Source organism: Phocoena phocoena, chromosome 18 (genome assembly GCF_963924675.1).
Source record: "Phocoena phocoena chromosome 18, mPhoPho1.1, whole genome shotgun sequence".
NCBI classification, from domain to species: domain Eukaryota; kingdom Metazoa; phylum Chordata; class Mammalia; order Artiodactyla; family Phocoenidae; genus Phocoena; species Phocoena phocoena.
The window spans coordinates 32,789,562-32,804,207 of NC_089236.1; the positions used below are offsets into that span (position 1 = coordinate 32,789,562).

At 36.0% G+C, this 14,646-nt stretch overlaps 1 protein-coding gene across 4 annotated transcripts in view; it reads right to left on the minus strand.

Annotated features, from left to right (window-relative positions):
* The window catches only part of DIAPH3 (diaphanous related formin 3), a 556,147-nt gene that overhangs the window by 359,459 nt on the left and 182,042 nt on the right, over positions 1 to 14,646 (minus strand). For all 4 annotated transcript variants that reach the window (XM_065896255.1, XM_065896254.1, XM_065896253.1 and 1 more), the window contains 2 exons: positions 11,239 to 11,357; positions 8,065 to 8,129 (listed from right to left, as the gene is read on the minus strand). In XM_065896255.1, coding sequence (XP_065752327.1) covers positions 8,065 to 8,129; positions 11,239 to 11,357 — 184 coding nt within the window. The remainder of the gene's footprint in view (positions 1 to 8,064; positions 8,130 to 11,238; positions 11,358 to 14,646) is intronic.

The window sequence follows — 14,646 nt, forward strand, 5'->3', positions numbered from 1 at the left end:
ACAGTGAGCCAGGAGGGAGTCCAGGAAAAAGTCTGGACCTGCCTAAGAGGCAAGACATTGTTTCTGGGTGCGTGAGGAGAGGGGATTCAGAGCACCACCTAAAGGAGCTCCAGAGATAGGCAAAAGCCATGGCTATCAGCACGAACACCAGAGACAAGCATGAAACGCTAAGGCTGCTGCTGCAGCCACCAAGAAGCCTGTGTGCACGCACAGGTCACTATCCACACCTCCCCTCCCGGGAGTCTGTGCAGCTCACCACTGCCAGGGTCCCGTGATCCAGGGACAACTTCCCCAGGAGAACACACGGCTCGCCTCAAGCTGTTGCAACATCCTCAGCCCTCTGCAGCTGCAGGCTCTGCCCGCGTTCCGTACCCCTCCCTCCTCCCCGCCTGAGTGAGCGAGAGCCCACGAATCAGCTGCTACTTTAACCTTTCCTGTCTAAGCGAAGAACTGACGCCAGAGGGTGACCTACACGCAGAGGCGGAGCTAATCCACAACTGAACCCCAGGAGCTGTGCAAACAACGAACAGAAAGGGAAATTTCTCCCAGCAGCCTCAGGGGCAGCAGATTATATCTTCACAGTCAACTTGATGTAGGCTGCATCTGTGGAATACCTGAATGGACAACGAATCATCCCAAAACTGAGGCAGTGAACTTTGGGAGCAAATGTAGACTTGGGGTTTGCTTTCTGCATCTAATTTGTTCCTGGTTTTACGTTTATCTTAGTTTAGTATTTAGAGTTTATTATCATTGGTAGATTTGTTTATTGATTTGGTTGCACTCTTCCTCCTTTTTTTTCTTTTTTTATATATAGATATATATTTTTTTCGTTTTTCTCTTTTTTTTAGTGTATATGTGTATGCTTCTTTGTGTGATTTTGTCTGTATAGCTTTGCTTTTACCATTTCTACTAGAGTTCTGTCTATCCTTTTTTTTTTTTTAAAGTATAGCTTTTAGCGCTTGTTATCATTGGTGTTTTTTGGTTTGGTTACTCTCTTTTTCTTTCTTCTTTCTATTACTTTTTAACTTTTTTTATTTTTAATAATTTTTTTTTAATTATTTGATTTGATTTGATTTTTCTATATTTTTCTCCCTTTGCTTCTGAGCCGTGTGGATGACAGGGTCTTGGTGCTCCATCCAGGTGTCAGGCCAGCACCTCTAAGGTGGGAAAGCTGAGTTCAGGACATCGGTCCACCAGAGAACTCCTGTCTCCATGTAATATCAAACAGCAAAAGCTCTCCCGGAGATCTCCATCTGAATGTTAAAACCCAGGTCCAGTCAACAACCAGCAAGCTACAGTACTGGACACCCTATGCCAAACAACTAGCAAGACAGGAACACAACCCCACTCATTAGCAGAGAAGCTGCCTAAAAATCATAATAAGGTCACAGACACCCCAAAACACACCACCAGAGGCAGTCCTGCAAGACAGAAAGACAAGATCCAGCCTCATCCACCAGAAAACAGGCAGTAGTCCCCTCCACCAGGAAGCCTACACAACCCACTGAAACAACCTTAGCCACTGGAGGCAGGAACCAAAAACAACGGGAACTACGAACCTGCAGCCTGCGAAAAGGAGACCCCAAACACAGTAAATTAAGCAAAATGAGAAGACAGAGAAACACACAGCAGATGAAGGAGCAAGGTAAAAATCCATCAGACCATACAAATGAAGAGGAAATAGGCACTCTACCTGAAAAAGAATTCAGAGTAATGACAGTAAAGATAATCCAAAATCTTGGAAATAGAATGGAGAAAATACAAGAAATGATTAACAAGGACCAAGAAGAACTAAAGAGCAAACAAACAATGATGAACAACTCAATAAATGAAATTAAAAATTCTCTAGAAGGAAGTGATAGCAGAATAACTGAGGCAGAAGAACGCAGAAGTGACCTGGAATACGAAATAGTGCAAATAACTACTGAAGAACAGAAAGAAGAAAAACGAATGAAGAGAATTGAGGACAACCTCAGAGACCTCTGAGACAACATTAAATGGACCAATGTTCGAATTATACGGGTCCAAGAAGAAGAAAAGAAAAAGAAAGGGTCTGAGAAAATATTTGAAGAGATTACAGTTGAAAATTTCACTAATAGGGGAAAGGAAATAGTCCAGGAAGCACAGAGAGTTCCCCATAGGATAAATCCAAGGAGAAACATGCCAAGACACATACTAAACTATCAACTATTAAATACAAAGAACAAATATTAAAAGCAGCAAGGGAAAAACAACAAATAACACACAAGGGAATGTCCATAAGGTTAATAGCTGATCTCTCAGCAGAAACTCTGCAAGCCAGAAGGGAGTGGCAGGACACATTTAAAGTGATGAAAGGGAAAAACCTAAAACCAAGATTACTCTACCCAGCAAAGATCTGAATCAGATTCGATGCAGAAATTAAAACCTTTATAGATAAGCAAAGGCTAAGAGAACTCAGCACCTCTAAACCAGCTTCACAACAAATGCTAAAGGAACTTCTCTAGGCAGGAAACACAAGAGAAGGAAAAGACCTACAATAACAAACGCAATTCAATTAATAAAATGGTAATAGGAACATACATATTGATAATTACCTTAAATGTAAATGGATTAAATGCTCCAACCAAAACACAGACTGGCTGAATGGATACAAAACAAGACCCGTATAGATGCTATCTAAAAGAGACCCACTTCAGACCTAGGGACACATAAAGACTGAAAGTGAGGGGATGGAAAAGATACTCCATGCAAATGGAAATCAAAAGAAAGCTGGAGTACCAATTTTCATATCAGACAAACGGACTTTAAAATAAAGACTATTATAAGAGACAAAGAAGGACATTACATAATGATCAAGGGATCAATCCGAGAAGAAGATATAACAACTGTAGATATTTATGCACCCAACATGAGAGCACCTCAATACATAAGGAAAATGCTAACAGCCATAAAAGGAGAAATGGACAGTAACACACTCATAGTAGGGAAGTTGAAAATTTCCCCACTTTCACCAATGGACAGATCATCCAAGATGAAACTAAATAATGAAACACAAGCTTTATATGATACATTAAACAAGATGGACTTAATTGATATTTATAGGACATTCCATCCAAAAACAACACAATGCACATTCTTCTCAAGTGCTCATGGAACATTTTCCAGGATAGATCATACCCTGGGTCACAAATCAAGCCTCGGTAAATTTAAGAAAATTGAAATTGCATCAAATATCTTTTCCGATCACAATGCTATGAGACTGCATATCAATTACAGGAAAAAGTCTGTAAAAAATACAAACACATAGAGGCTAAACAATACACTCCTTAATAATAAACAAGAGATCACTGAAGAAATCAGAAAGGAAATCAAAAATACCTAGAAACAAAGGAAAATGAAAACACGCCAACCCAATACCTGTGGGATGCAGCAAAAGCAGTTCTGAGAGGAAAGTTTATAGCAATACAATTCTACCTCAAGAAACAAGAAATATCTCAAATAAACAACCTAAACTTACCCCTAAAGCAATTAGAGAAAGAAGAACAAAAAGCCCTCAAAGTTAGCAGAAGGAAAGAAATCATAAGGATCAGATCAGAAATAAATGAAAAAGAAATGAAAGAAACAATAGAAAAGATCAATAAAACTAAAAGCTGGTTCCTTAAGAAGATAAACAAAATTGATAAACCATTAGCCAGACTCATCAAGAAGAAAAGGGATAAGACTCAAATCAATAGAATTAGAAAGAAAAAAGGAGAAGTAACAACTCACAATGCAGAAATACAAAGGATCATGAGAGATTACTACAAGCAGCTATATGCCGATAAAATGGACAACCTGGAAGAAATGGACAAATTCTTAGAAAAGTACAACCTTCCGAGACTGAACCAGGAAGAAATAGAAAATATAAACACACCAGTCACAAGCACTGAAATTGAGACTGTGATAAAAAATCCTCCAACAAACAAAAGCCCACAACCAGAGGGCTTCACAGGTGAATTCTATCAAGGATTTAGAGAGCTAACACCTATCCTTCTAAAACTCCTCCAAAATATAGCAGAGGGAGGAACAATCCCAAACTCATTCTACTAGGCCACCATCACCCTGACACCAAAACCAGACAAAGATGTCACAAAGGAAGAAAACTATAGGCCAGTATCACTGATGAACATAGATGTAAAAATCCTCAACAAAAAACTAGCAAACAGAATTCAACAGGATGTTAAAAGGATCATACACCATGATCAAGTGGCGTTTATCCCTGGAATGTAAGAATTCTTCAATATACGCAAATCAATCAATGTGATAAACCATATTAACAAACTGAAGGAGGAAAACCATATGATCATCGCAACAGATACAGATAAAGCTTTTGACAAAATTCAACACTGATTTATGATAAAAACTCTCCGGAAAGTAGGCACAGAGGGAACCTACCTCAACATAATAAACACCATATATGACAAACCCACCACAAGTAGCATACTCAATTGTGAAAAACTGAAAGCATTTCCACTAAGATCAGGAACAAGACAAGGATGTTCATTCTCGCCACTCTTATTTAACATAGTATTGGAAGTCCTAGCCACAGCAAGCAGAGAAGAAAAAGAAATAAAAGGAATACGAATTGGCAAAGAAGAAGTAAAACTGTCACTGTTTCAGATGACATGATACTATACATAGAGAATCCTAAAGATGCCACCAGAAAACTACTAGAACTAATCAATGAATTTGGTAAGGTTGCAGGATACAAAATTAATGCACAAAATCTCTGGCATTCCTATATACCTACAACGAAAAATCAGTTAGTGAAATAAGGAAACAATCCCATTTACCACTGCAACAAAAAGAATAAAATACCTAGGAATAAACCTACCTAAGGAGACAAAAGACCTCTATGCAGAAAACTATAAGACACTGATGAAAGAAATTAAAGATGATACAAATAGATGGAGAGATATACCATGTTCTTGGATTGGAAGAAGCAACATTGTCAAAATGATGATATTACCAACAAAAAATTTCACAATTTATATGGAAACACAAAAGTCCCCGAATAGCCAAAGCAATCTTGAGAAAGAAAACCGGAGCTGGAGGAATCAGGCTTCCTGAGTTCAGACTATACTCAAAGCTACAGTAATCAAGACAGTATGGTATTGGCAGAAAAACAGAAATATAGATCAATGGAACAGGACAGAAAGCCCAGACATAAACTCCCGTCCATATGGTCACCTTATTTTTGATAAAGGAGGCAAGAATATACAATGGAGAAAAGACAGCCTCTTCAATAAGTGGTGCTGGGAAAACTGGACAGCTACATGTAAAAGAATGAAATTAGAACACTCCCTAACACCATACACAAAAATAAACTCAAAATTGATTCAAGACCTAAATGTAAGGCCAAACACTATAAAACTCTTAGAGGAAAACATAGGCAGAACACTCTATGACAGAAATCACGGCAAGATCCTTTTTGATGCACCTCCTACAGAAATGGAAATACAAACAAAAATAAACAAATGGGGCCTAATGCAACTTAAAAGCTTTTGCACAGCAAAGGAAACCATAAACAAGACAAAAAGACAACCCTCAGAATGGGAGAAAATATTTGCAAATGAAGCAACTGGCAAAGGATAAATCTCCAAAATATACAAGCAGCTCATGGAGCTCAATATCAAAAAAATGAACAACCCAATCCAAAAATGGTCAGAAGACCTAAATAGACATTTCTCCAAAAAAGATATATAGATTGCCAACAAACACGTGAAAGAATGCTCAACATCACTAATCATTAGAGAAATGCAAATCAAAACTACAGTGAGGTATCACCTCACACTGGTCAAAATGGCCATCATCAGAAAATCTACAAACAATAAATGCTGGAGGTGGTGTGGAGAAAAGAGAACTCTGTTGCACTGTTGGTGGAAATGTAAATTGATACAGCCACTATGGAGAACAGTATGGAGATTCCTAAAACACTAAAAATAGAACTAACATATGGCCCAGCAATCCCACTCCTGGGCATATACCCTGAGAAAACCATAATTCAAAAAGAGTCATGTACCAGAGTGTTCACTGCAGCTCTATTTACAATAGCCAGGACATGGAAGCAACCTAAGTGTCCATCGACAGATGAATGGATAAAGAAGATGTGGCACATATATACAGTGGAATATTACTCATCCATAAAAAGAAACGAAATTGAGTTATTTGTAGTGAGGTGGATGAACCTATATTCTGTCATACAGAGTGAAGTCAGAAAGAGAAAAACAAATACCATATGCTAACACATATATATGGAATCTAAAAAAATAATAATAATGGTCATGAAGAACCTAGGGGCAAGATGGGAATAAAGACACAGACTTACTAGAGAATGGACTTGAGGACATGGGGAGGGAGAAGGGTAAGCTGGGATGAAGTGAGAGATTGGCATGGACTTACATATACTACCAAATGTAAAATAGATAGCTAGTGGGAAGCAGCCGCATAGCACAGGGAAATCAGCTCGGTGCTTTGTGACCACCTAGAGGGGTGGGACAGGGAGGGTGGGAGGGAGACACAAGAGGCAGGAGATATGGGGATATATGTATATGTGTAGCTGATTCACTTTGTTATAAAGCAGAAACTAACACAACATTGTAAAGCAATCATACTCCATAAAGATGTTTTTAAAAAAAAGGAAATTTAAACTATCTGGGATGCACTCAAATCAAACACTTGAAAGTTTGCTACTACTTTCCCACGATGAATTGAAGTATTTACTGAGCTTGGAATACAGAGTCAGTGGGGTGAAAGGTCACCATACAACACAAACATTTATCAACTGGAACACTTATGACACTTAATTTAAAGGATCTAATAATTTGTTTCCCCCTGTAAACTAAGTTGCTTCGTAGCAATGGTGATATATCCACAGCTGTAATCCAAGCCTACAGCCAAAGGCCTGGGAGATAATATCATCTCACTAAGTATTTGATGAAACGTAGGACTTCTTGGACAGGATACTTACAAAGTTTTTCATAAGTTACAAATAACTTATGAAAGTGTCTACCATTTGCAAGTTATGTTTTATCTTAAAAGTCTATAAAAAATGTACAATTCTCTCAAGATTCATTTAGGGCCTGACACATCAAAAATGTAGACTCTCTGGAATAGTGCCTAACTCAGTGTAACTGTTCCTTTTGTATGTGTTCATTGAGGTGGTGGTAGCAGTAATTACCATGATTCTTTGAATGTGAGGAACCAGCCCTAAGAATTCAAATCAGAATGACTACTTAAAATGTAAAGAATCCAACAACAACAAAAAATAATAAAATTTAAAAGTAAAATTTTAAAAACAGAGAAAAAGTCCAATAGATACCCATTAAGTAGAGATAAAAGCACAAAACAGTACCTTAAAGAAAAGTGGGGAATGGCTAGATGGTCAGCAATGCTATTGACCAGAAACAAATGAAACTGCTGACATTCAATACTTTTTATCTATGAAAATGATAATTTTATGTGGTTCCTCTTAGTCTAATGAAGTAACTTTAATCAAAACAGAAAGCAAGTTAAACTTTTTCTCTTAAAATTTTTAGACATAATTTCAATCTTAAGGGCCTGAATTATATGATGTCTTGAGAAATACTCCAATCTTAAAATGCTGACTCTATACATTGTCAATCATTTATTCATTCAACTCATTCAAAGAATATGTTTTAGTTCTCGGTCCAGGAATTGTTCTAGGTGCCAGGATAGTGAATAAAGCAAACACAAATCCCTCATAAAGTTTATTCCAGAGGGAGAAATAAACAAGACATTTGTATATACACACATAGATACCTAAATTATGCAACATATCAGATGGTGATAAATACAACAGTAGAAAAACAAGAAAAGGAGCACAGGGAGGGTCAGAGTTGGGAGTGGGGAGTTTAAATGTTTAAATATAATGGTCCAGGAAGTCCTCCTCAGAGAATGGCATTTGTGCAAATACCTGAAGGAGGTAAAGAAGGAAGTGAGAAGAAGGCACAGAGTCCATGAGGCAGAAGCAGAGCTGCAGGAGCCCCCATATAGTCTTGCAAAGTTAGTCAAATTACTTACTTTCTTGTTAAGTTCTGATATTTTCTCTTCAAACTCTTCTAGTTTCACCTGATACATGCAAATATCTAAAATTGCAATGACAAAATCTTTATTAAATTCATTGTTACTTTAAAAGTTCAAAAAGAAAAAAAACAGAAAAATTAGAAATAGTGTCAGTAATAAAATAAACAAAATGGTGAAACATATAATGTTGGAATGGAGGATTTTCTAAGCATGATACCAAGGTCACAAAATATAAGGAGAAAGATAAACCAAATTACAATTCTAACCTTGTATTAGGCAAAAGGAGGAGGGAGTTCAACTGTAACATACAATACTAAAAGGCTGCTATCCTCAATTCATAAATATTTTGAAAAAAGAGAAGAGGATAGTCAATACCAACTAGGAAAATGTGCAATAGTAATGAGCAGAAAATTAGGAATAAAAAAGTTAAAAATTGCTAAATCATAAGAACAGATACTTGATTTTCCCTAGTAATATGAAAATATAAAAAGTTTTAATGAGGGCTTCCCTGGTGGCGCAGTGGTTGAGATTCCGCCTGCCGATGCAGGGGACACGGGTTCGTGCCCCGGTTTGGGAAGATCCCACATGCCGCGGAGCGGCTGGGCCCGTGAGCCATGGCCGCTGAGCCTGCGCGTCCGGAAGTTTTAATGAGAAATAAGCAAAGATTAAATGATCCCTAATGTCAAGTATTGGAGATAGCACAGGGAACCCTACTCTCCTAAAAACAGTGGAAGTATAATTAAGGAACTTTGCTGATGAGAAACGATGCAATATGTACTAAAACTTAAAATTAATATTTTCTTTCACCTAGTAATGTATTTCTAGGACTTTGCCTTTAAGCAAGAATATTCATTAAAATATTATGTTAGGGCTTCCCTGGTGGCGCAGTGGTTGAGAGTCCGCCTGCCGATGCAGGGGACACGGGTTCATGCCCCGGTTTGGGAAGATCCCACATACCGCGGAGTGGCTGGGCCCGTGAGCCATGGCTGCTGGGCCTGCGCGTCCGGAGCCTGTGCTCCGCAACGGGAGAAGCCACAACAGTGAAAGGCCCGCGTACCGCAAAAAAAAAAAAAAAAAAAAAATTATGTTAGCAAAAAACTGCAAATAACTTAAATGTCCACCAATAATAGATTGACTAATAAGCTCTGATATGTATCCACATGATGGGATACTTTGCAGGAGAAGTAATTCATATTATGAATGAATTCATTATGGATGTCTCATGAATGTATTGTATCCCTTCTTTCTTTTTTTAATGAAAGTAATAATGAACATGGTTTAAGAAAATATACCACAGAACAAGTTAGAAGAAGCAAAAGTCAACCAAATCATTGCATCCAAAACTCAGTCCCGCTTCCTAAATGTTTCCTCTTACAACTCTGGTGGTTAGCTTCCTAACTCTAAATAAAGTATGTACACCATTATTTTCTGATTTAACTATTTAGGACATTATAGATAACTTCCTACTATGAAATAAGAAAACACTGTTTCCCATCTAATCCCAATTTTTGATAATTTTACTTTCATTTGGCTGGCTCTATAGCACTAAATTAATACTTAATCCTCTGATTCCTGTTGCACAGACAGCATCTCTTGAATCCCTCTTTTAATATATGGAGTTATCTGTGCCCTATACTTTCCAATATCTGTCTCCCCTACTGTCCTCTCTCACCTAAGCGTGTAAATACAGGGACACTCTCTTCTGTACTTAAGTCTTCTGCATTGTGTCTATAAGTTTATTCTAAACATTTACAATAAATAAACACAATGGACTTATTATAACTATGTAACATGTTTCACTTATATAGCCGAGAAGTATTCAAAGATTATATAGTATTTCCTTCTCAAGAATTCAATGTCAAAACCTCTCACCTACTCAAGAAAAAATATTCCTAATGTCCAGGTAGAAAAAGTTTTCTCTTCGGACACTATTCAGAATCATTCCACATTTTAGTTTGCTACATATTTAGAGCATATTTTTCTTCATTTCTATGTCCCTCCCACACCCAAGAACTCCTAATTTCTTCTCTCCTTCAGAGAGAAACAAATATTCACTTTATCAGTCTCACTAGTATTATCTACTCCTTTCTCATTCTATACATTCCACACTTCTTCCTGAACTCAAATATTATATGAAGAAAAAACAACTTCATGCAAATAATAGATATTCCTTTTTAATGCTAAACCAAGATTTGACATACGGTAACTTCTTAAACATTAGTTACAATGTGGAATCGGGTATGATGTCAATGACCATTTTGTACTGTTACCTTTAAATCATTTAGACACATCAAGCCCTGGTCATTTGGGAAAGAGTGGTTTGCAGAGTCATGCAGATCCTCCAAATGGTGACACATCTCATCATACAATATCAAAATAAACAGATAGGGTAATACCACCACTGATCTCATCAGAAAAAAATTTAGGACCGCAAAGCTGCCAAGATGATGGTAGCAAGTACAAGTTTTCCAAAACTCAAATATTTACTTGAATATTCCAATTTTATCATTGGTAACATATTCTATCATTTTCATTGAAGTTACAGACACATATTATTTCATTTTTAGGAAAGTGTGTGCCAAACACTCACATCTGAGTAGCCACAATTTGTATGACGATCCTTTTTTCAAAGTTAAAAAAAAAATGCAGGCATTTCAGCTGGCAGCTCAGACGATTACACAAGTATTTCCAATTGGACTCTGGTTTGCAGCACAAGTGATTCACACACACAATATATTGAATATTGAATATATTCACACAGAATATTGAAATGATGTGTGTGCAAAGGTAGATATTTAATAAACTTAACATTTTTTTAGTTCTTTATCAAGGACATTCTTAAATAAAAAATGGCACTTTTTTTGTTTCATTTCTTTTGTTTTACTGAGAATAAAGAATCCCATGGCTACTAATACAGTTTGGTGCCACTGCCTTGATTCACAACAAAGTACCAGCAGTTTTCCCAATATTGCTCTGAAAATATCAAGAGTAAAAATGCCAAATAACTGTCTCAGTATTGTTATGAAAATAGTTTTGACTATTAGGACCTCCTGAAAGGTATCCAGGACCCTCTGGAGTCTACAGCCCACACTGTGAGAAACAACACTCTAGCACTAACCCATGGGTAAGGGACATAAGGTATTTTCATTTAAATAACAGAGAAACACTCACCAACAAACTGACTTAAATCTAAGTCTAGTCTTTTTCGATATGTGAAGTCTGGATCCATCCCATCTCTGTGCAGTACAATCTGGGATACACACTCATCAATTAATTTGAAGTACTGTTGCCTAGAACCAAGGAAAAGAATAAATGTACACTCTATTAGTGTAACTTTACATCAAAACATTTCAGTAGCTCGATTTCTACTTCAATAATATACAATTGTATAGTTTCAACAGTTGACATATAGATTTAACATGGGAGTGAGAGTAAATACAACTGCCACTTTCTTTCTAATGATTTTAACACATTACATTTTTTATGATCTTTTAGCTATAAATACAGTGTGCTTTAAAGATCATTTTCTTGCAAAGGTCAGAATCTTGACTTAATTAGTAGGCAGTAAGAAATAGAATATTAAAATGAAGTGATATGTACTTAAAAGCAGTCCTCAGCAGAGATCATCAACCTATCACTGTACCATACTGAAAGAGCTACCATTAATTCATTTTACTAATACAAACCAAAAGATATATTTTCTAAAAAATTATCTGGAAGGTTCTTAAAAACATACAGTTCACTGTTTTTAGAATGTTTGTGATACTGTGAATTATAAACAATATCAAATGAATGTTCCTTACTCAAAAGAAAGCTAGAAAACTTCAGCATAACAATTTTTGTCCAAAATTTAAATTTAATTAAAATCCCCAAATAGGCTTCATGTGTTAGTACAATTAAGTTCAATCCACCTGTGTTAGTAATAAGCTAAAATACATCCCTTAAAACTCAAGCCAACAAACGTGAAAGAAATATCCCGAAGATTTTACAAACAAAACCAAACTACAGTGATAGAGAGAGTGGGTAATATTCTAATGAATACAGTCCTCCATCCGAACCACCACTTAGGACTATTTCTTCTCAATGACTTTTTGCACAGTTTTCCTCTCCAACCCCTTCTCACCACGTATGTGACGATGCCTCCAGCTACTTGAGACTTCCTTCCCTGTATACTATGACCTACTGCCCTGGACCATTTACCTGGTACCTAATAAACCATCCATGATGCTGAATAAAATTCACTACAGCTTAACATTAGCAAATAAGACAATGTTCATTAATTGTCATAGAGTAAAAATATTCAAGGCATAGTGTTCTTGGATACAAATTAAAGCAAGAAGGTATTATCAATGCTTTCCTCAATTTTCTCAACTTCTTTCAATGAAATAATCTCCCATTCCCTAATATTTTAGCTATAATAACCACATTTACACTTGAGGTACATAAATTGCACACACGTTTCTAGCTATCACATTTAAAAACTGAGATGACGCACTCTGTCCCTTTTTTAACTCTAATTTAATGTTATCTTGATGTTGTTTTAATAAAAACATGGCTTAAATTAACACCAGCTATTGTGTATAATGTTTTTAAAAAACATAATGTCATTAAGTGTTTTCTCACTTCCACCACCCTAAATTATGAGCTCATTTATAATGTAGCTGAAAATTCATGCAAAAACTCTTTCAGTAAGGCAATACTAGTAAAGAACAATGTACGTCTGGAATTCAGAAATGTAAATCTAGAAAATAATCTCTATGAGTGATATTGGTAAGGTAGTGAATATGTCAGAGGAATATGTAAACAGCGTAATTAGGGGATAAACATAAATGTCATTACTTCATTAATAAAAGTCATTTTTGTTGGAGAATATTTTGAAATCACCTTCACTTTCTCTGCAGTTTTCTTTTTTACCAAATATCAGAAATTATCTCCCATGCACATTCAACTAACATGCTATTCTGCACACAATAAGCCATTAGTAATTTGTTACAGAATTGAATTTGATCTTCTATCCACCTTCCAATTATCTTACTGCATTTGATTTTTCTGCGGGACCTTTGATGTACATTCTCCAATCAAGTTCCATTTCAGTAAAATTTCCTTTTGTTCCAGATGTGAAAGTAAGCAAAGATTTTAATTTTCCTATGCACTAGTTCTTTTAAATGACAATATTTTGCATTCTACAATGAAAATTAACTAATAAAAAACTTCAAAAGTTGTATTTATTAATGTCAATATTAATTTTAAATGTTCATCAGTCGAAAATGTTCAGATAACTGAATATTTCTGAAAGGTGAAATCTAGGTCCATTCGAGATAGTAAAACCGAAAAATGAAGGTAAAACCAAAAGAACAAGATTTATGAATCTTGGACTACACAGCAAAAAGAGTAAAATTTACTGTATGTTAAGTAAAAGGATGAATATATAATAAAAGTATTATGTAAGTGACCACAATTCTGACTCTATCTTGTAATAAATGTATACTCACTATAAGAATCAACAACAACAATAATAGTAATAAATAACTGAGAATTTTAGAACATAGGAAAGAATCGATGGGATCACCTTCACTACGGCAGTCATGGGAAGAATTCTGCCTTCATAGCAACCATATCTGGAACAAAGACCAAGGGCCTCGGGCTTAAAGAGCCAAGAAAGAAGGCAACACAGACGAGTATCAAACTTAAAAGGTGTTACTCAAAAAAATGACCAAACTAGATGAACTTCTATGCTTCACTAATGTCACTTTGGTAATGCTACAATGTAATATTTCTTTAGACTCTTGATTCCACTAAAGTGAAAGGCTCGCCTGAGTGTGCCCCACTACAGTTGTGCTTTTTAATGTTTTGAAGTTAGACACAACCACATGCTCCCTGGAACACAGATGAAGGGATTAAATAACCCCCTTTGTTACACTGCAGACACATTCAACGCTTCAAAAGCAAACAGCAGTCTTAAATTCTTGGAAATTCAAGCAGCAAAAAATCAGAGGTTGACAAGACCAACCACACAGGTATCAAGAAAAGGATGGGGCTACTTTAGAATAAATGGAAGTTCCAAGTTTATTTTTAGGTAAATCTTCAGGAGAGTATAGTATTACAATTAGTGGGGTACCTATGATACTTAAAAATATTATTAATCAAGTATTAGTATTTTTTATCTAGCATTTATAGAGTGGTTAAATATTTAAAGTGTCTTATTTTAATAAAATATGAGAAAGAAGCAAATGAAGACTCAAAACAGGTTCCTGAACTCTATTTTAGAATACCACGGGGACTTCCCAATTCTACAAAGTAAAGAGGTAGGGTGGATGATCTGTACTCATCTCGAAGAACCTAAAGTTTTACCACGTTTGGACTTTTATTCTATTCACTTGTTAGGTACATCAAAAACCTAAATTGCACCCTCTGACATCACCTAGAGGACACAGCCTGAATGAGACTATCTAGCAACTCCTTCTACTTGAAATTAGAGTAAGAAAAGACACATTACCCATAGTATTTGAGAATAAATTTCAGCAAAATTAAATTAAAGGTGACCAAAATGGTTTTATATTCAAAGATCTCAGCTTCCTT